The sequence below is a fragment of the Sus scrofa genome, chromosome 15, assembly GCF_054392235.1.
Source record: "Sus scrofa isolate SSC_HxYL_T2T_F1_AM1 chromosome 15, Sscrofa_HxYL_maternal_Yorkshire_Landrace_v2.0, whole genome shotgun sequence".
NCBI classification, from domain to species: Eukaryota; Metazoa; Chordata; class Mammalia; order Artiodactyla; family Suidae; genus Sus; species Sus scrofa.
The window spans coordinates 45,379,419-45,400,362 of NC_139397.1; the positions used below are offsets into that span (position 1 = coordinate 45,379,419).

The window sequence follows — 20,944 nt, forward strand, 5'->3', positions numbered from 1 at the left end:
TATAACTGAAAGGAACTCTCTCACGCTTACTATTAAGCTGCCTTTTATCAGGTGTAATTTTTAATTTGCATTTCATTCTGATCTGGAAAGTCTAGATAAAGTGAATTTTGTTGGGGCAATAGCTATTGGCTCAAATACGATTAGATAGGAAGAAAAACGTGACTTTGGGAATTATTTATCCATTTTAGAAAGGGTACAATATAAAAAATAAAATTAAAATATTTGAAACACAAGGAGTTCCCATCATGGCTCAGTGGTTAATAAACCTGACTAGCATCCATGAGGACTCGGGTTCAATCCTTGGCCTTGCTCAGAGGGTTAAGGATTCTGTGTTGCCATGAGCTGTGGGGTAGGTTGCAGACGTGGCTCGGATCCTGTGTTGCTGTGGCTGTGGTATAGGCTGGCAGCTACAGCTCCAATTGGACCCTAGCCTGGGAACCTCCATATGCTGCGTGGGCGGCCCTAAAAAAGCAAAACAAAACAAAACAAAAAACAAACAAAAAAATTGAAACATGATCTTTTCCCCCTAATTATCTAAAATGAGGTTTCTAACTGGAAGACTGTAATGGACCTTAAATTAATAACATATAAAAATGATAAATTTCTATTTATTTAATTTGTTCTAAATTCAGACATTTCTTATGGAACAAAGTTCTATGTGGCAGAAAGGAAACATTACCAATATAGTAATTTTTTTAGCCTAAAAGAAAATTTAGAGTCATAAAATTGTTGGACCTACTGCACCCCAATAAATTTCTTTTTTTTTTTTTTTTTTTTTTTTTTTGGTTTTTTGCTATTTCTTGGGCCGCTCCCTCGGCATATGGAGGTTCCCAGGCTAGGGGTTGAATTGGAGCTGTAGCTGCCGGCCTACGCCAGAGCCACAGCAGCGCGGGACCTGAGCCGTGTCTGCAACCTACACCACAGCTCACGGCAACGCCGGATCGTTAACCCACTGAGCAAGGGCAGGGACCAAACCCGAAACCTCATGGTTCCTAGTCAGATTCGTTAACCACTGCACCACGACAGGAACTCCCCAATAAAAATTTTTAAAAAATTCTGTTTGGAAATGACCTGACTATAGTTGACTTAACTGAAAACTATCCACATTCACTGCTCAGAAAAACCAGTATCTGTTTTTATGACTATTACAACTGGCACACAAAAAAAGTTTACTATCTTTTCTAATTATAAAAGCAATACATGCTTACTGCCATGATTTAGACAATTAAAAAAGGAACATGGATGGAGTTTCCTAGGGGCTCAGTGGGTTAAGGATCCAGGGTTGTCGCTTCTGTGGCTCAGGTTCGATCCCTGGCCCGGGAACTTCTGCACCACGGTATATGGAAGTTCCCAGACCAGGGACTGAATCTGAGCTGCAGCTGTGACCTACCTCATAGCTGTGGCAATGCCTGATCCTTAACCCACTCTCCTGGGCCAAGGATCAAACCTGTGCCTCAGCAGCAACCTGAGCCGCTGCTGGATCCTTAACCCACTAAGCCAAAGTGCAAACTCCCATCACACAGTTTAAAGAGCTGACTAGGTCTACAAGATTATTAAGAAACCATTTCTTATGTTCTTCCCTATCATCTCCCCCTCTTTTAAAGCAACTTCTTTCAACATTTAGCTACATCTTCTGTCTTTGCTTCAGTATTTCTGAATAACATTCTAATTTTATTTTTCTTTAGTTTTTGTTTTAGACATTACCTAACTTTCTACTTGACAGATGAGAATTCAGCAATCTTTCATTTCCTCATCTGCAGGCCCAGATATCCACATATTTCCCAATACATACTGAAAAAAAATGATTTTGGACTATTTTCCCCATCTTTCACGCACATAGGGAAGATTCAGCAGTCATTTTGTACATCATATGCCTGTCTTGCCACCTCCAATCACAGGTGATTTTTTTAAAAACAGGACATCTGATGCAAGCTGGGTCTAAGAAGGGTCTGCTTCCTAGCAGTCTGTAATCTGGATTGAGGGGTCTAATGACTCTGGTTTGCTGAGCTGGGAATGTACAAATCCAGAAGTTACTAGAAGTCAGGTCCCTCACGTGAACTAAGGAGCAGAATGGTGGTCACCTCACAATTTCTTTTTAGCAGAGTCTTAGGTATCTGAAGGTAGCGTATTTCTGTGGTGCTAAGGTTACAGGACTTGGCTTAAAGCTAATAATAAGTATACTTTTCATTTAGAAGTATTTTATTTGAGGAAGCTTGAGAGATGAAGTTGATTCAGGGTACAAATTGGTTTGCACAGAGACAGAAGAATAGAACATTCATATAAAAATAAATAGAGGGGTTCCCTGGTAGTCTTGTGGTTAGGACTTGGCACTTTCATTGCTGCAACCTGGGTTCAATTCCTGGTCTGGGAACTAAGATCCTACATCAAGCTGCTGTAAGCTGCTGCCACCACCAAAAAAGAAAGAGTCCTAATGATTTTAAAAGTTCTTCCTAGAACTCTGACTGCCTTCCTATCACACTAGGTCTTGTGATATACCCCTATAGCTATATGAATTCCACGAGTACCCTGTGATCTGCAAGTAACAAAGTCCTTAAAATAACTGGCCTCTTTCTCTCAGGTTGCAGGTTCTTACCTTTCCTAGGACAGACAGATAGTTAAATGATAATGGGTGCTGACTTAAAGTCCTTAAAGACCATTTAGGTGAATAAAAAAGTTAAACAGAATAGATAACAACATAAATGGGAATCTGAAAGCAATATCTGCTACATATAGAAGCAATAAAGATAATGTACTCACAACTTATTAAGAACTGTCCTTATGATGAGCAGAAAGTTCATGAATGCTAAAGCTGAATGATGGGGTACAGGTGTTCATCATAATGGGTATGTAAAATACTTTCTCTACTTTTGTTTAGAATGTTTATAATAGAGTCTAAGGAGTTCCCACTATGGCTCAGCAGTAATGAACCTGACTAGTATCCATGAGGACTTGGATTTGATTACTGGCCCCGCTCAGTGGGTTAAAGATCTGGCATTGCTGTGAGCTGTTGTGTAGGTTGTAGACACGGCTCGGATCCTGTCTTGCTATGGCTGTGGCACATAGACTAGCAGCTGCAATTCTGATTCGACCCCTAGCCTGGGAACTTCTATATATCTATATATCTATATCTATATATATATATATGCATGCTGTGGGTATGGCCCTAAAAAGCAAAGAAGGTTTAAAATAAATATTTTGTTTTATTTTTATTTAAAACTTTTTTCTTTTTATGGCCACACCTGTGGCATATGGAAGTTCCTAGGTTAGGGGTCACAGCTACAGCTGCATCTGGGGCCTATGCCACAGCCACCCTAACACCAGAGCTGAGCCACATATGTGACCTCGGCCACAACTTGCATCAACACTGGATCTTTAACCTACTGAGTGAGGCCAAGGATCAAACCTGCATCCTCATAGACACTATGTTGGGTTCTTAACCCAATGAGCCACAACAGGAACTCCTAAAATAATTATTTTAAATAGAAAGTAAACAAACAGAATGTAGGTCAACAATTCTAAACAAAAAAACAAGCCAACAAAAGAGCAAACAAAAACTATACCTCTGTCTCCACTTTGCTGTTTAAAGGGGTTATTTTGACACACCCTAGCTTCTTCCTAAAAATAAAGATTTTAAAAACCCTTATAGACAAGGAATAAATAAAAATTAACTTATAAGCAACTTAAGAGATTCAGCTAACAAAATGTGATACTTGATGAAATTAAAAGAAATGATGATTTTATTCTTTTATTTGAACTAATAAAAATAGGTGTGTATTCTTGAAGATAGAGTTCACTGTAAAATTTCTGTAACTTACAGGTGTTCCTGGTGCAACTCGGGACACGATCACAGGCATCTTCTGGTCACATCCTCCCTTCAAAACAGATCAAATCAAGTATTAGTCAATTATTACCAAAACGGAAACATCTTAACTTAAAAACTGAGAATAAATATAAATTCTAAGTTACCTTTACATTGAATCCAAACCTTCCATTTTCATCAGGTTTCATTCTGATTAGAACAAGATTATCATGTGGAACACCACCATTAGGCTTTAAAAGACAAAAATAAATAACCTGTAATTCTCTTCATTGATAGTCTATCCTGCAGATATACAGGAAGCATGCTTACAGTATGTTGTTATTACTTAAAGCATATAAAGAATCATAATTTAAGTTTCTCTCATGCCCTCTCACTACTGCCAAGTGCAATAGGGGTTCTATGAATTAACTAATTACTTAATCACTTTGTCTCTAGAACCTGGCTCAAAGTTTTGCATACAGCCAAGTACTCATAAGTATTACATGCATACATGAATTCATGCTACTCCAATTTTCCCTTTTTTCTTTTTCGCTCTGTAGGGCTGCACCCGGGCATATGGAGGTTCCCAGGCTAGGGGTCCAATCGGAGCTATAGCTGCGGGCCTACGCCACAACCACAGCAAGGCTGGATCTCCAACCCACTGAGCGAGGCCGGGGATTGAACCCACAACCTCATGGTTCCTAGTCCCGATTCGTTTCCACTGAGCCATGATGAGAATTCTTTCTTTCTTTCTTTCTTTTTGGCTGTATCCACAGCACAGAGAAGTTCCCAGGCCAGGAACTGAACCCATGCCACAGCAGGAACTCAAGCCGCTGCGGCGACAATGTCTGATTCTTAATCCGCTGCGCCATAGAACTCCACTCCCTCTGCTTTTTAAAAACAACTTTATTGAGATATATTCACATATTATATTTTAGCCATTCAAAGTATACAATTCAGTAATTTCTACTATTGTCACAAGTTGTAGCATCATCACTACTATTTGATTTTAGAACATTTCCATCATTCCCCAGAGAAACCCTGGATCCATTCGCTGTGACTCCTCTTCCCTTGTCCCCATTCCCCAAGTCCTACACAACCATTCATCTGTTTCCTCTGTATATATACTGAACATTTCACATATATGGAATTCTGTAATATATTGTCATTTGCTACAAGCTTCCTTCACTTAACGTGTTTTATACCTGCTCTTTGAGGTTAAGTAACTGGTTAATTCTTATCCTTCAAGACACAGTTCAGAGATGATCATTTCTGGGAAGTCCTCCCTTACTCCACAGCTGAATTAGTTATTTTTATATACTTGTGAATTCCCTATAACCGCTTCTACTTACAGAACTTATATTGTCTTCCTACTTTCTCTAGATCCCATGCCCGTCAGTACTCAGGGATATTACTATAGCAATTCTCTGATCTCCTGTATTGTACACTTCTCCCATCCTTCCAGGAAATATTGTTTCTACCATTAAAAGAAAAAAAAAGAACTACTCTCTCTGGACCCCACTACCCTAGCCAGCTACTGCCCATTCTTCCCCTTTCTCTAACTGCTAAAATTCCTGAAAGAACTGTCCACATTAGCTCCTCTATTTCCTCCAACCCCATCCTCCTGAGTTAGGTTTGCATCCCTGCATTCCACAAAAGATGTCCCTAAGCTAAATCCAGTGTTCAGCTCTCAGTCCTCACCTGACCAGACTTGCCAGTAGCACTGGACACAGTTGGTTACTCTTCTTGTGAACTTCTTCTCATCAGCCAGCTGACTAGTTTTCTCCCGCATGTTTACAGTTTAGAGGACTGAAGGCTCAATTTCTAGAACCTCTTATTTAGACATTTGCATACACTACACTCCTTTGATGAGCTCTTGCTGTCTCGTGGTTTTAAACACTGTCTACATGCCATCAACTCTCAACCCTTTAACTTTAGCTTGAACCTCTCCCTTCAGCTCCAGAATCATATCTCCAAATGGATTCCTAACAGACATCCACTGTGTCCCCACTGAGCTCCTGATATGCCATTCACACCTGTTCCACCTATCACCTTTTGCTCCTTTTTACAGCTGCACCTGCAGCATATAGAAACTTCCTGGCTAGGGGTTGAATCGCAGCTGCAGCTGCTGGCCTAGGCCACAGCCACAGCCAACACCAGATCACGACTGATGCTGCAGCTTGTGGCAACACTGGATCCTTAACCCACTGAGCAAGGCCAGAGACTGAACATGCATCCTCACAGAGACAATGCTGGGTCCTTAACCCACTCAGCCACAATGGGAACTCCCCACTTGTCACCTTTCACATCTCAGCAAAGGGCAACTTCATCCTGGTTGTTCAGGTCAAAAACAGTGGCATTATCCTTGATTTCTCTCTTTCTCCAGTACTCCACATCCAATGCATCAGCAGATTACATAGTTTTACTCTGAAACTCTACCCAGAATACAGCCATGTCTTATTTCTACCACCATCACACCTTGGTGCAAATCACCACTGCTTCCTGGAACACGGCAATACCTCACAGCCAATCTCTCTACTTCCTCCCTGCTTTCTGCCTGTTTTCAGTATAATGGCCTGAGCGAGGCTGCATGACATCATGTCACTTCTCTTCTGAGATATGTCCACTTGCTTCCAATCTCACTCTGAGTTAAAAAACAAAATCTTTATACCAGGCTTTCAGATATGGGCTCTCCTGTCCCTGTCTCTTTCTCATTTGCTTATTCTGCCACACTGACTTCCTTGGTGCTCCCCAATCACATCCATCATAGCCCTGTCTTTGTACCTACTATTCCCTCGGCTCACCTGCTCTTCCTCCAGGAAGCTACGTAGCTTTTCACTAAATTCATCTCTGGTTCACCACTATCTAAAACTGTAACACTCCACTCTTGAAATTTCCTTACCCTTTCTTGCTTTATTTTCCTCTCTAGCATTTAGACTATAATATGCTATGGATTCAAGTTATTTACTTTGTTTACTGTTTGTCTCATCCTTACCCCCCAGAACATTAAGTTCCTTGCAGGCAGAGTTAAAAAAAATTTTTTTTTTTTTAAGTTTATTCTGTTATATTCTCGGAGCCTATAACAATGCATGGCAAAGAGCAGGTCAGGTACTCAATAAGGAATTTTTGCATGGATGAGAAAACAAACGAGATGGTATATGATTTAACAGCAGGGACCATTTCTCATATATCTTTGTACACCCACTACCCAAGTACCTAGTGCACAGAAAGACCATGATGACTCTGAACTCATGAATGAATGATACACAAGAATCACCACATAGGTAGCACTAAAGTTATCATTCATTTTGGGTAAAGATTTTGATCTCTTTTGATGTGTCTGTGGTGATGGGGCAGTAAGTGTTGGAAAAGAGAGCGTTTGCCTCTTGCTTTTCAATTTTGGAAAATGTGGGAGGGCTATGGGTGAAAACAAGAGGGCTAAGAGTGCAATGGCCAGCAGAAACCTTGGGCAAGGCTGACACCTGCTGTGGGACCTACCTCCCCTCCCTGCATCTTATTTTATTCCTGAAATACACTCATATTTCTGTCTGTCCTTATACTTTGTGAACATAAGGTGCACCTACTTGAAAAAAGTAATGACAATTCATAAATTGGAGAGTCTAACAATTCATTTTGTTTGGTTAAAAAGTACAAAAATAACTCATATTTTGAAGAATAAAGTAATTACATATTCTAAAGACCTGCAGTCAGTTTCAAAAGGTTGATGAAAATGATGTCTCTGCAATCAGTCAATTATATAATAAAACTAGTGATATTGAATGGATTTTTTTTTTTTTTTGTCTTTTTGTCTTTTTGTTGTTGTTGTTGCTATTTCTTGGGCCGTTCCCGCAGCATATGGAGGTTCCCAGGCTAGGGGTTGAATCGGAGCTGTAGCCACCGGCCTACGCCAGAGCCACAGCAACGCGGGATCCGAGCTGCGTCTGCAACCTACACCACAGCTCACGGCAACGCCGGATCGTTAACCCACTGAGCAAGGGCAGGGACCGAACCCGCAACCTCATGGTTCCTAGTCGGATTCGTTAACCACTGCGCCACGACGGGAACTCCTGAATGGATTATTAACATTTATTCTGGAAATATGTGTTCTGTAAGATTGAGATCAACACATTTGTCAAAAATTAGCTTCTAGAGCAATGAAAATTTTATAAATGATGATAAGAGGAAATTCCACAATTGGGCTACATGGTGGCACAATTCATGACCAAACATACGATGGAAAGAGAAAGTACTGTATATAATTTATAGATAAAACAGTCTATAGTAAAAAAGAAATTTCATTTACAATTAGAAAATTTCAAAGAAAGGAGAGAATATTGAAAGAAGCTACTTACAGTAGATTTTTCAGGAGAAGATGGAACATCAAATGTTTCATGAATATGGTTTTCCAGGTCTTGTTGAGAATGTGAATAATGAATTTGGTTCCAACTATTTTTCTTTGATTGTTTGGGAGGTAAAGCTGGAGGCTGCCCATCTTCAGGGGTCTCTTGTGATCTGGACAGGAAAAAGGAGAAAGAATGAATATTTTGGAAACTGTCTTATAGAATTATTATTTTAGAAGCTAAGGTCAAGCAACTCATACATTTACAATGTCTAGTAGGAGCAAGTTTTAAATATGTATTTGCAAGTGCCACTGTTTAATGAAATCTTTCTTAACTTTGAAGTTTAAAGTAATAATCTAATTTCCTCCTTTATCAAACCTGTAAACAATTCTGCATGTAATAAAATAAACTTTAAAAGTATCCCTATGAAGGTACTTATTAATCCATCATCACAATATACATACCTTTCCAAAAACTCTTTTTTAAGGTTTGCAGTGGAGCCATATGGGTAGCCAGGGAATAAGGCAGGCAAAGAGAAATCAGAACTGAGAGCTGATTTGTTTCACAGAAAAACACTCAGTATTAAAGAACTCAAGTGATTGGCCATTTTATTTAGAAATAAAACACAGTTTACAAAAGTGATGAACACAGTGAATAAGGTGCTGAGATCACTGAAGAGACAAAACTGGATGAGACAGTGTCAGAATATATGATTCAAGGTGAGGAAGCAAAAACCCAATTAACATTAGAAAGCACAAGCCTCCTCTGCAGCAGCAGGAACTGATGAAAAAGACTAGCTACAGACAGGTGAATCTTCAAGGTCAAACTGTAGCTTTTAAGAACAAGCATAGTGTATGTATTAACAAGTGAGTTTTTCACAATGACCAGAAGGGGGAACCAGTGTTTCAACTTGTATCCTAAGACCATGCATCTGTGGAAGTTGTGGAGGTTGTGATCAGGCAAGGGGGAAAAGTTCTTGATAAGAACACTGACCATTGGAGTTCCCGTTATGGCTTAGTGGTTAATGAATCCGACTAGGAACCATGAGGTTGTGGGTTCAGTCCCTGGCCTTGCTCAGTGGGTTGGGGATCCAACGTTGCTGTGAGCTGTGGTGTAGGTTGCAGACGCGGCTCGGATCCTGCGTTGCTGTGGCTCTAGTGCAGGCTGGTGGCTACAGCTCTGATTCGACCCCTAGCCTGGGAACCTCCATATGCCGCAGGAGCGGCTCAAGAAGAGGCAAAAAGACAAAAAAAAAAAAAAAAAAAAAAAAAGAACACTGACCATCACTGGGGTATTATTTATCTCTGAGCTGGCAGGAGGTCCTTTGGGAAAATAAAAGAATTATTATCCCACTGCCTGATGGGAGGGCTAATGGCTGTATCAACCACAGGATGGCTGCTGTGGTACTCAGGCACAGATTTCATCCAGTTTCTGCTTATTTTGTTGACTGTCAACAGATGCCTAAGATATGAGCTATAAGGTCCTGAGGAAGTAGAACTGTACTAGTCTCTCATCATTCAAAACTTATTCTTCGCCCCTCTCTGGTTCACACCAGGCTTGGCCATCTGACTTGCCCTGGTGAGTGAAATGTGAGTAGTCACTTTTGGTTTTTTTGGCCACGCCCACATCATGCAGAAGTTCCAGGGACCAGGAATTAAACTCATGCCACAGCAGTGACTTGAGCCACAGCAGTGACAATACCAGGTCCTTAACCTGCTGAGCCATCAGTGAATCCCTGAGTAGTCACTTTTGAAAGGAAGTTTCGTGTTTCTCTTTTTCCTCAGCCATGAGGCCAGCCCTGTTCCAAACAGGGGTCACTCTCAGTCTGGGTTCTAGAATGACCATGACATGTAGCAGAGCCACAGCTGATCTGGGGTGTACATACAAGGTAAGGAAGGGAAAAACCCTTGTTGTTTTAAGTAGCTGAAAGTAGGGGTAATTTGCTACCACATTACAATTTGGCCCAAGATAACTGATACAGAGATTACTGTCAGAGTGGCTTTTGGAAACATACACTCCCCCTTGGTAGAGAAGATGTGAACTTATTTAGGGACTTGCTGCTAGATACCTGGTAGATAGAGTAGTGATGCTAAAAATCTGACTAGTGCCAAGGAAGTCAGCAGGGATTAATAATGAACGATCTAACTGGATGGTCTTCCAGGTAGGTTTCTCCTAAGAAAAAATACAGCCCTTCTCAAATTTTATAAGCAGATGTAAAATGTAATCACTAAATACAAAGGTAAACAAGAATGCCCACTCCGCTTTCTACATAGACAACTTTAGGGCACAGAATGCTCTAAATTCTGGTGAGTCTACAAGGACTCAATCAGAGAGCACACCCTCCTTTCTAGCAAAAGCTTCTCTGAGGTCTACCTTGATGGCCAGAGATTCGAGGTCCCAAACATACTTGTATGTTTTTATTCTGCTAATTTCAACTGCCTAGAACTCAAGCCTCTAAGATCCAATACTTTCAAGTGCTGTTAGTCCAGGAACATGTTCTTCCACATTAGAATAAAGACATATACTTCAGCCATGGCCTGCTGTAAGGACTAGGAGAGATAAAGACGGACACCTCTTGGCAGAGCCTCACATACATGAAATTTCTAAAAAGCCTCTAAGACTGTACAAAAATCACATGTATCAATCAATGGGTCTCATCTTACTTAGGGTTAAGTATGACCACGTAGGCAAGGATCTAAGAAGAGAAGCTTTTTTTTTCTAGTTGTGCATACAAGTGTCACACCTGGGAAACATTTGGTCTCAAAACTAAAGGTCTCTGGGGAAGAGAATATGGTTGAGATCAGGTGGGAATGGATTCAGAGCAACTTTATTCTTGGTTCAGCTTAGACTCTAAATAGAGCGCCAAAATCAACAACAGGGACAGACTCAAGCCTGCAGTGCAGTACTTAAGTGAGCCAAACCAGGTGGGCATGGGCATTATAGGGGAAACCCTCAATTCCTAGAGGGGGACAGTACCGACATTGTGGGGCATTTTGCTCGACTGTTTAATCTGCACTTCCAGGGTACAGATTAGGCATATACAGTCCAAAAAGCTCCAGAAATGACTTTTATTCTGTACTTCTGATTATAAATCATTTTCCTAGAATGATGGTTGCAAATTCATGGCTTGTAGGTTAATTTTAGCCAACATACATTTGGCCTATTCACTCTAAAAATGTGAGTTGACTACATTAAAAAAATTATACACAGGGGTTCCTTGGCGGTGCAGGGGGTTAAGGACCCAGCGTTGTCACTCCTGTGGCTTGGGCTACAGCTGTGGTGTGGGTTAGATCACTGGCCTGGGAACATCTGCATGTCTCGGGTGTGCCTCCCCTGCCCTCCAAATTACACACAAATCTCGAATTCCAGAATGAAAAGTCTGGAAGCTCTGGAAAGAATGGGCCTGCATTACAAGTTGTCAACAACTGAACAAAGCCAAGTGGTAGCTACTGCCTTTAAATGGGCCTCAGGCATTCTAGTCTGCATAAATACACTTAGTGTAACTTGCCAGACTCTAGTGAGCATTTGAATATAATCTCTCCTTTATTCATCCGAAGTCCAAAGGAAGACACAGAAAAGAAGAAAGTTTAAGCACATAGGCTCAGGTTGGGATCTGAGCCAAATTCTAAAGACAAGGTGAGGAGAATGGAGTGCAGACTGAGAAGGTTATTAGCAAAGATCTAACAGAGGCAAGGACAATGTAATTTTGGATTTCAGGACAGGGGCTACATGACTTCTTTCATTGTGTTATGTAAACTTCTTGTTAAAGTAACTTCACAGAGAGTGATGGACTGGCTCTCCAGATTCCTGATGACTGCAGAGGGTGAAGGTTGCTCTGGGGAGCTTTCACAAACTAATTACGTGCTCTCCCAGTACTCCTTGTAACAATTTCCCCTTTCTATGTTTCCAACTTCAAGAGCCACTCACTTGATCTCTCTCTTTCTTTTTTTCTCTAACTACAGACTACAAAAGTAATCAAAAATATCAACACAGACTCCTGAAATTCTTTTTTGTTTGTCTTTTTTTTTTTTTTTTTTTTTTTTTTTTGCCTTTTTCTACAGCCGCTCCCGCAGCATATGAAGGTTCCCAGGCTAGGGGTCAGATCGGAGCTATAGCCGCCGGCCTACTCCGAAGCCACAGCAATGCAAGATCTGAGCTGCGTCTGCAACCTACACCACAGCTCACGGCAACGCCGGACCCTTAACCCACTGAGAAAGGCCAGGGATCGAACCTGCAACCTCATGGATGCTAGTTAGATTTGTTAACCACTGAGCCACAACGGGAATTCCCTGAAATTCTCATTTTGGGCAAAAGTTATCACCTACATTTTAAAGATATACTACAAAAGTATAAACTCAATTTCTCATAATAAATAACCTCCTTGGAGTTCCCGTCGTGGCGGGAACAAAAAGCTCCATGAGAAATAACGGCTGCCATCCTGAAAAAAGGGACCTAGAATTTAAGACCAGCATCTACTACCAGGTGGTTTAGAGAGGACGAGGAAAATAGGAATCACAGAAGGAAGAAGGGGTCAGGGCTGTGGAGATTTATAAGCAGAAGTAACCATTTGGTTTTAAATGTGGGAGCTAGAAAAATTTGTCATAGGGAGAGTATTGAAAATGCAATCCCAAAGAGATTATTGTAATTACTTAAAGAGAAATGAGGATAAACCCTTAAAACTATAAATTTTAGAAAAAATGATGCTAAAGTTTCAACTGTACCAAACACCTTTCCGAGAAGCATAAAGTTTACTCTAATTTAAGACTAGAAAACAAACAATTTTATTATTGGTAGACACTAATACAAACTTGCCAGGAATGATGGCTTCTTTTAAAACTCTTATTTTCTAAGATCCACACCAGGAGCTCTTGTTTCATTCAACTACACCCATTAGTGTCATCCAAGTCTTCACTGGGCATTCACCCCTACCATACTTATACTATATAAGATACAGGTAAAAGTCTGGCTCAAAATTTAGACTTCTTGATGCTTTGGCTAATTTTTAGTGACATTCAGAGTATTTTCAAAGTAAACACCACTTGAGAATGATTATTAACTGATACTCAAGGCAATTAAAGTACATATAAACCCCCGGGGATATGATTAACTGGAGAATAGAATAAAAAATGTCGTATTACTATCTCAGTAGGAATCTATTCCAGAACCAAGATCCCAGGTCTGAGATTCCTGGTTTCAATCAAACTCCAAGTCTCTGACTTCAGCTCCCAAATGCAGGTAATGGAGACTTCTGCCAGAGATGGATGGCAGCTAAGTACACTACCGTTACAGCAGCCCTGGGATCTGCAATTCGTCTTGTCGCCACAAGGACAGCATCTAATCTGCGCGTCCTGAGTCCCCACAGCTTGATACTCCTTCCATCAACACTCTCTTTGTTTCTTTATTTCCCTGTCCTCGAGCAGCCTAGCATTTGCATGGTCCATGATATATCACTAGACTCCACCAAGACTGGTGTGGGAATTGGGTTAAGCTGAGCCTGCAAGTGAAGTTACCAGTGCCCCATAGTTCAGAGGGCAGAGGAAAGGCAAAGCTCTGAGGACTCAGCAAAAGGCAATGATGAGGTGTGAACAGAGATGTAGTCACTCATTAGATAATAGTGGGACAGTCCAGGAAAGAATAGCTCAGGGAACTGGATTTAACATTTGAGGATTATGAAGTCTGCATAGAGCCTCTTATGATTAGGGGCTGAGTTGCGTTAAACCATGTATCCATATTTCAAGCACGCAGACAGATAAACGGTTGATAATATGCTTAAAAGTTGCTGGTATACATCCCCAAATATTAACTGAAAGATATAATTATTACAGTTAACATCTAATCACTTTTTCTCTGCTGAACTGCTAATAAGCATCTCATTAAATGTTCACACAGAAGCCCTATGTGGTAGATTATATCATCCTGTTTTTACAAGCAAGGAAATTAAGGTTTACAGGGTGAAAATAATTCATCCAAGGTCACTTAATTAGAAATAGTGGAGCCAAGTTTTAAACCCAGTCTGAACTCAGAGCTCATCTCTCAACACTAAATTATAGTTGCACCTCAAAGAAAAAAACTGCAAAATGCAGGAGGAAACTAATTTTAAAGCAAGGATATCTACAGCCACCTGGCTAGCACAGTCGGTAGAGCATGACTCTTAAACCAAGGGTATCTAAACTTGTAGCAGTGGACTCTTTTCTTCAAATGAAATGCTTCTCAGAAGCCAATTTATAAAACAGACAAAAGCTAAGCAACCCTCCTAACTGCCAGTACCTGAGACTTCAAAAGAACTTACCAGAGTATATGCTGAACATGACTATTTCCTTTCATTCCTTTTTGGTTAAAAGTGATAATACTGTTATGTTTTAAATATTAGAATTCTAGTTCTATTCTTTTAGAATTCTATTATTAGGAGTTTCCGTTGTGGTGAAGCAGAAATGAATTTGACTAGAAGCATGAGGTTTCGGGTTCAATCCCTGGCCTCGCTCAGTGGGTTAAGGATCTGGTGCTGCTGGGAGCTGTGGTGTAGGTCGCAGATGCGGCTTAGATCCTACATGGCTGTGGCTGTGGTGTAGGCCAGCAGCTGTAGCTCCGATTAGATCCCTAGCCTTGGAACTTCCATATGCCACAGGTACAGCCCTAAAAAGCAGAAAAAAAAAAAAAAAAATTCTACTGTTAAATTCTACTAGTATTTAAAATATAATACATTAAAATAAAATTTGAATAGAACTTAATTTGCCTAAAATGACACAAAGGGGGTGATGAGTGGAAACTGGGACTTCAAACATACTGTTCAAATTTTAGCCACATAAAGAATTTTGTGGACAAATTACTACCTGTGTTAACTTTTGGATGTGGAGAGACAGGAGTGTAAAGATGTTCCAATGGCCAACTTTCATACTTTCATACTAGAGGTTTTCACCACAAGTAATTTGCTTTGGAAATTTGACATTTTGGAAAATGCTGAATGAAGAGCAAATAATGAAAGTATTACATTTAAGGGCAGTTTGCTGTCAACGGAGCATACTATAACATAGCAGCAAAAGAGTTGTTGAAACTGTCAGGTTTTAAAAAGCCAGGTGGGCAAAAACTTTCCTGATTTATTTCACTCCAGTTAGCTTTACATTTATTTCTTGATGAATGCTTTATTTTTATTTTTTTGTCTTTTGTCTGTTTAGGGCCACACCCACGGCATATGGAGGTTCCCAGGCTGGGGGTCTAATCAGAGCTATAGTTGCAGGCCACAGCAACACCAGATCTTAGCCGTGTCTGTGACCTACACCACAGCTTACGGTAATGCCGGATCTTTAACCCACTGAGTGAGGCCAGGGAATGAACCTGCAACCTCATGGTTCCTAGTCAGATTCGTTTCTGGGTGCACCACGATGGGACCTCCTTAATGAATGCTTTAACAACAACAGTGAAGCAGCTTATTCTTCAGCCAAAATAGTTCTCTGTTGTAGCTTATAGCAATTTTCTTTCTTTTTTCTTTCCTTTTTTTTTTTGGCCACCCTGTGGCATATGGAGTTCCCTGGCCAGGGATCAGATCCAAGCTGCAGTTGTGACTTTGGCAATACAGGATCCCTAACACACCATGCCAGGCCAGGGATGGAACCTGGGTCCCATTGTTCCCAAGACACTGCTGATCCCATTGAGCCATAGCAGGAACGCCAGCAATTTTTATCATAATAAAAAATAAAATCTTATCCATCCATCCATATACTTTGCGGAAATACCTGAGCTTCCCTGTTACATATTAGCATTGTGGTGTGAATTTATTTTTTTTTAATTTTTAAATATTTTAAAACTAATTTAGGGCTAGTGTTTATCTCAGAAAAATCACAAATTAAAAACATTCTAATTTTCTGTGAAACATTTAAAGAAGGAAGGAAACATTAGGATGTACTTTCAATTATACCAGCCTATAAATGGCAACTTTATTCTGAGCAGTAAAAGCAACCTCCTATTTGTTTCCACAATAAACACACCTGCGAGTTAATGGTGTTTCCTTCTTCTGAAGCAGGCAACTTTACCCACTGACTGAAGCCAAGACTCAGGTTTCACCTTAAAGTTTCTGTATTCACTCAGGCCATAGGGAACCAGGGAGATACCTAACATCTATTTCAATGCATGATGTTGAAATGCTCTGTGCTTAATCCAACATGCTGTTTGAGTTCTTTTCACATTTGGATAATTTAAAATCTATGGATTATAAGTTGAAAAATGTTTTCTGTAAATAAGAAAAAAACAATAAAGCCTTGTTCAGGATACAAAGTTCTATCAACTGGCTCAGGTAAGAAAATATTAGTTTTAGTCCTGTAATTGGGACAAACACTCCAAGTGTGGCTTTCTCATCTATAAAATGGAATTTATAAAATAGGAAACAGCTTTCCTATTTTGTTGAGTTCTCTCGAATAGACCAGTGAGATAATTGTGAAAAAGCTAACTGGAAACATTTAACGTTAAGTTATTATTAGTTTACCATTAAGCCTATCTTCTCAAAACTCTCATTATTCTTAAGGTTAGAATTGGCTGAATTTCAAATACGGTGTTACAGATTCAAAACTGAATACAAACACATAAGTATCATAAAACACATGTCTAGAGAGAAGGTACCAAGCATCTGAAATTCTTGTGGGCTGGGCAGGGGAAGCAAAAACTCTGCATTGGTTCTAATCTATCCTGAACTTGATTCTCCACTTCTGGTTAGGAAAGCAGAACAAAGGTTATTTTGAAGAGGAAAGTTATTGTAGGTTGCTCCACCTCCTCTCCCATCCCTCCATCACGCTTGGACCCACCCCTTCTTTAACCTCAATCGCATTCACTGTATCTTAAACCCTTTTCTCCTTCTCAATGGGTAATGAGTTATTATGTATCTTATAAACATTTTACCTTTTTCCCACTAATTCTTGCACTGTATTTTTTACTTGCATGTGAACTAACTGCATTATATATATGCACAAATTAACACTGCACATTAATGTGAGGGTAAACATGCTGTAAACTGATGGAGTATAATTACTGAATTATGAAGTTTAACTTATGCATCAGTATGTAATATGAGACGGGAACGAATTTTGGAAATGAGGAGTGCATGCTCTCTATAACTTATTTTCGGTTAGGTCTCCCTTGCTACTTAATTTTCCCGACATTGTCTTTCCATCCTGAAAAATACTAAATACTACCTTTCATCACCTGACTGTCTAACCAAGGTGATACATTTATCTGGAGGAATATATGACTGCATGCACTAAAAGTTCAAGAATATATGGCGTCAACAAAATAACAACAGCAATTTTGTGGGGCAGGAGGCACCAAGACTTCCAGGAATAAATAATCCCACTTACAAATATATAAATTTTTAAAACATTGCATAAATAAAATCTTGTATCCAATACCATAATTTCCCAGATTATTTCAAATGAAGCAATTTGGGGGATTAAAAAGGATGCAAAATGAAAAAAGGTCTTACGGTGATGATTCCAAAACAATGCTATTGGCTTGCGTTGAAGATGGAGATCGATGATTCACAAATGCTTCGCTTGGGGAAGTGTGAACTGCATGATCCACCAAATGACCCACTGAAGACGGTCGTAACCGGGTTCCCTCTTGTGTGAATGCAGAGTTTCGACTACATGAAGAGGAAGGAAACCTGAGTAAAAATGTGCTTTAACTAAATATTTTCAAGTTTCTTAATTATATGATTACATTAGAAAGTGGGTGTGTGTTTTTAAGACTAACCACATTTAACTAAGATGAGTCTCTGACAAAGACAGTATGATGTAAATAGAAAGAACAAAGAATAGGAAGTCAAAGATCTGAGTTAGACATCACAATCTGCTATGAGGATTTTATCTATTTCAATCATCTATTATCATTTTAGTCACTGCAACTTTGTGTCTTAATCAGCATTTACAAAATAAAGGGTAGAATAAATAATTCAGAAATATCTTCTGGTTGGAATTCTTTCTTAATCCTTATTAATACTTTTATTTATGAGACTTCCTATAATTCCTAATAGAGATACTGAACACCATACTTTTTTTTTTTTTTTCTCTTTTTGTGATTTCTTGGGCAGCTCCCAGGGCATATGGAGGTTCCCAGGCTAGGGGTCCAATTGGAGCTGTAGCTACCAGCCTACACCAGAGCCACAGCAACGCGGGATCCGAGCCACTTCTGCCACCTACACCACAGCTCACGGCAATGCTGGATCCTTAACCCACTGAGCAAGGGCAGGGACCGAACCCGCAACCTCATGGTTCCTAGTCGGATTTGTTAACCACTGAGCCACGATGGGAACTCCTGAACACCATACTTCTATCCTCACAAGTGACACAGTCACTTTAGAATTTGGAGAAAAGACAATTTTTTTCAGATCATATCTAAAATTGCTTTGTACCAGAAAGTTTGGTCAGAGCTAGTACCAATCGATTAATTCAATCATCTGGTTTAAATTTCCTGTGTAGGAGTTCCTGATATGGTGCCAATGGGATTGACAGCATTTTGGGAGTCCTGTGACTCCGGTTTGATCCCCATCCTGGCACGGTGGTCTAAGGATCTGGTGTTGCCATAGCTGTGGCTTAGTTTGTGGCTCGTGGCTCCGTTCGGATCTGATCTCTGGCCTGGGAGCTCCATATGCTCCAGGGTGGCAAAAAAAAAATATTTCCTGTGAATACTGTAATTTGCTATAATTGCTCAGTGGGGAATTGGTACAAACGGAGAAATGGTTGGCTGGAAAAGGGACCAGAAAAAGAAGGTTCTGGATTTACTTCAAACAAGCTGATTAGCCTTTAAATAAATAAATAAATAAATACATAAATAAATAAATAAATAAATAAATAAATGCAGTCTTTCATAAAAAAGATGATTTAGCAATCTACAATTAGTAAGACACTAGAAAATCTTTTGAGTTTTTTTTTTCTATTAGTAAGGAAGACGTGTAGATATTAGGTAATGTTCTGTGAACCAAACTGTTTATGCACATACTCTACTTCCAAAATAGTAAAAATTTATTCTTAAGCTTATAAACATCCATCAGTGAAACAACTTTTATTTATTTATTTATTTATTGACACACCTGCAGCATACAAAAGTTCCCAGGTCAGGGACTGAAACTGTACCACAGCCGTCACCTGAGCCACAGCTGCGGCAACACTAGATTTTAATCCACTGTGCCACTAGGGAACTCCCTTTTTTTTAAAAAAAAAAAAAGTGAAACAACTTTTAGAATTCAGTACACATTTATTGAACATTAACGTATATTAAATATTTCCAAAGGAAGACTTCTTTAAATACTATATTCCATGCCAAAATTAAAATATCTTGCCTATCAACCTTTTGGGTGAACAAGGACTGTCAATATGCTGACATACATTTTGTTATTCTCTTAATTACATACATTTAGTACATATGACACATCTGCTAACATTAGATAATTAAGGTAACATCTTTGGCCAGTACAAGTTAATTACATTATTATTACTATCTCCACCAAAGCACGTGCTTTTGTGAGAAACGCTAGAATGAAGTGCATGTGCAGTAAGTGCTGAAAAACAAGTGCTATGGCTAAGCTGTGGGAACTGATGCTAGAAAGCCCTTTTCTTAGATCATGGACAGGGGCAGAGCTTAAGCTGGGGTAAGAGAGTCACAATCACTTAGCATAATCAAACAATAGATGTTCCCCTAGAAATTATGTAGGAGAGACACATGGGAAAGGATTATGTCAACAACAACCATACTCCCAGATTCTAAGGCTACTAATAGATCGTGATTTACTAGCTGGCGACCCTTACTGTGAGGTCAGCTTTGCAGTTAAGTGAGCATCTTGATTTCATGCTCTGCTCCCTCATTTGCCAAAGCTATTCCATGCCACTTAGTTACAGGCTAAGAGAAATCATGCCTCGGAGCAACAAAAGTCATGTCTGACTGAAAGATTTAAATTTTACATCTTATGATCTTTAGGCAATGAAAACATAGCCAAAAAATTGGAAATGAGCAAAATGTACACCTGATGTACTTACTGATTGGGAGTCCCAGGTGGAGACCGTGATGGAAGGCTTTGTGTTTCTAACCTGTCATCAGATAGTGAATTTCTGCTCACTACTTCCCAATCCATTAATTTCCGAGCCAAGGGTTTACTTGGGGATCTAGAGTAATAATTTAAAGAATGTGTCAACATTTTTATTTTTATACCCCAAACTATTTAAATGCCTAGCTTTTTGCAATACAGACTTCATAGGATGCCTCATACAATGAATTAAGCTACTTACATTAAAAACAATATAAACCTAGCTTTATATATCAGAAATAAATTCACTGAAGGACATAGAAATAGGTGAGACTAAAAAGCATGATAACACTGACCAGGAGTATGCAATAAAATTTACATACAGAGTAGGAAGCATTAAAATAATGAGTGGGCACATCAATCCAAGTTTTGACCTTCCCTTAGACAAATCACTTAAGTTAGATACATCTAAATATCTAAATTTACTAGTAAAATGTATGCTCCTAAGGACCTTCCCTACCTTCTAATTATTATTATTTTTTTTTGGTCTTTTTAGGGCAGCATCCACAGCACATGGAAGTTCCCAGGCTAGGGGTCGAATTGGAGCTGCAGCTGCCAACCTATACCACAGCCACAGCAACACAGGATCCTTAATCCACTGAGGGAGGCCCGGGATCAAACCTGCATCTCATGGATACTAGTAGGGTTTGTTACTTCTGAGCCAAAGGGGAACTCCCCTGCCTTCTAATTTTTATGATCTATGCGTATCTAAATATTCAGTGCAACGTTTTAGTCTATTAACCT

General features: G+C 39.6%; 1 protein-coding gene across 11 annotated transcripts in view; it reads right to left on the bottom strand.

Annotated features, from left to right (window-relative positions):
• The window catches only part of PTPN4 (protein tyrosine phosphatase non-receptor type 4), a 190,332-nt gene that overhangs the window by 33,835 nt on the left and 135,553 nt on the right, over positions 1-20,944 (bottom strand). For all 11 annotated transcript variants that reach the window (XM_084999633.1, XM_084999636.1, XM_003133309.5 and 8 more), the window contains 5 exons: positions 20,154-20,279; positions 17,606-17,764; positions 8,152-8,311; positions 3,967-4,050; positions 3,816-3,872 (listed from right to left, as the gene is read on the bottom strand). In XM_084999633.1, the coding sequence (XP_084855759.1) occupies positions 3,816-3,872; positions 3,967-4,050; positions 8,152-8,311; positions 17,606-17,764; positions 20,154-20,279 (586 nt within the window). The remainder of the gene's footprint in view (positions 1-3,815; positions 3,873-3,966; positions 4,051-8,151; positions 8,312-17,605; positions 17,765-20,153; positions 20,280-20,944) is intronic.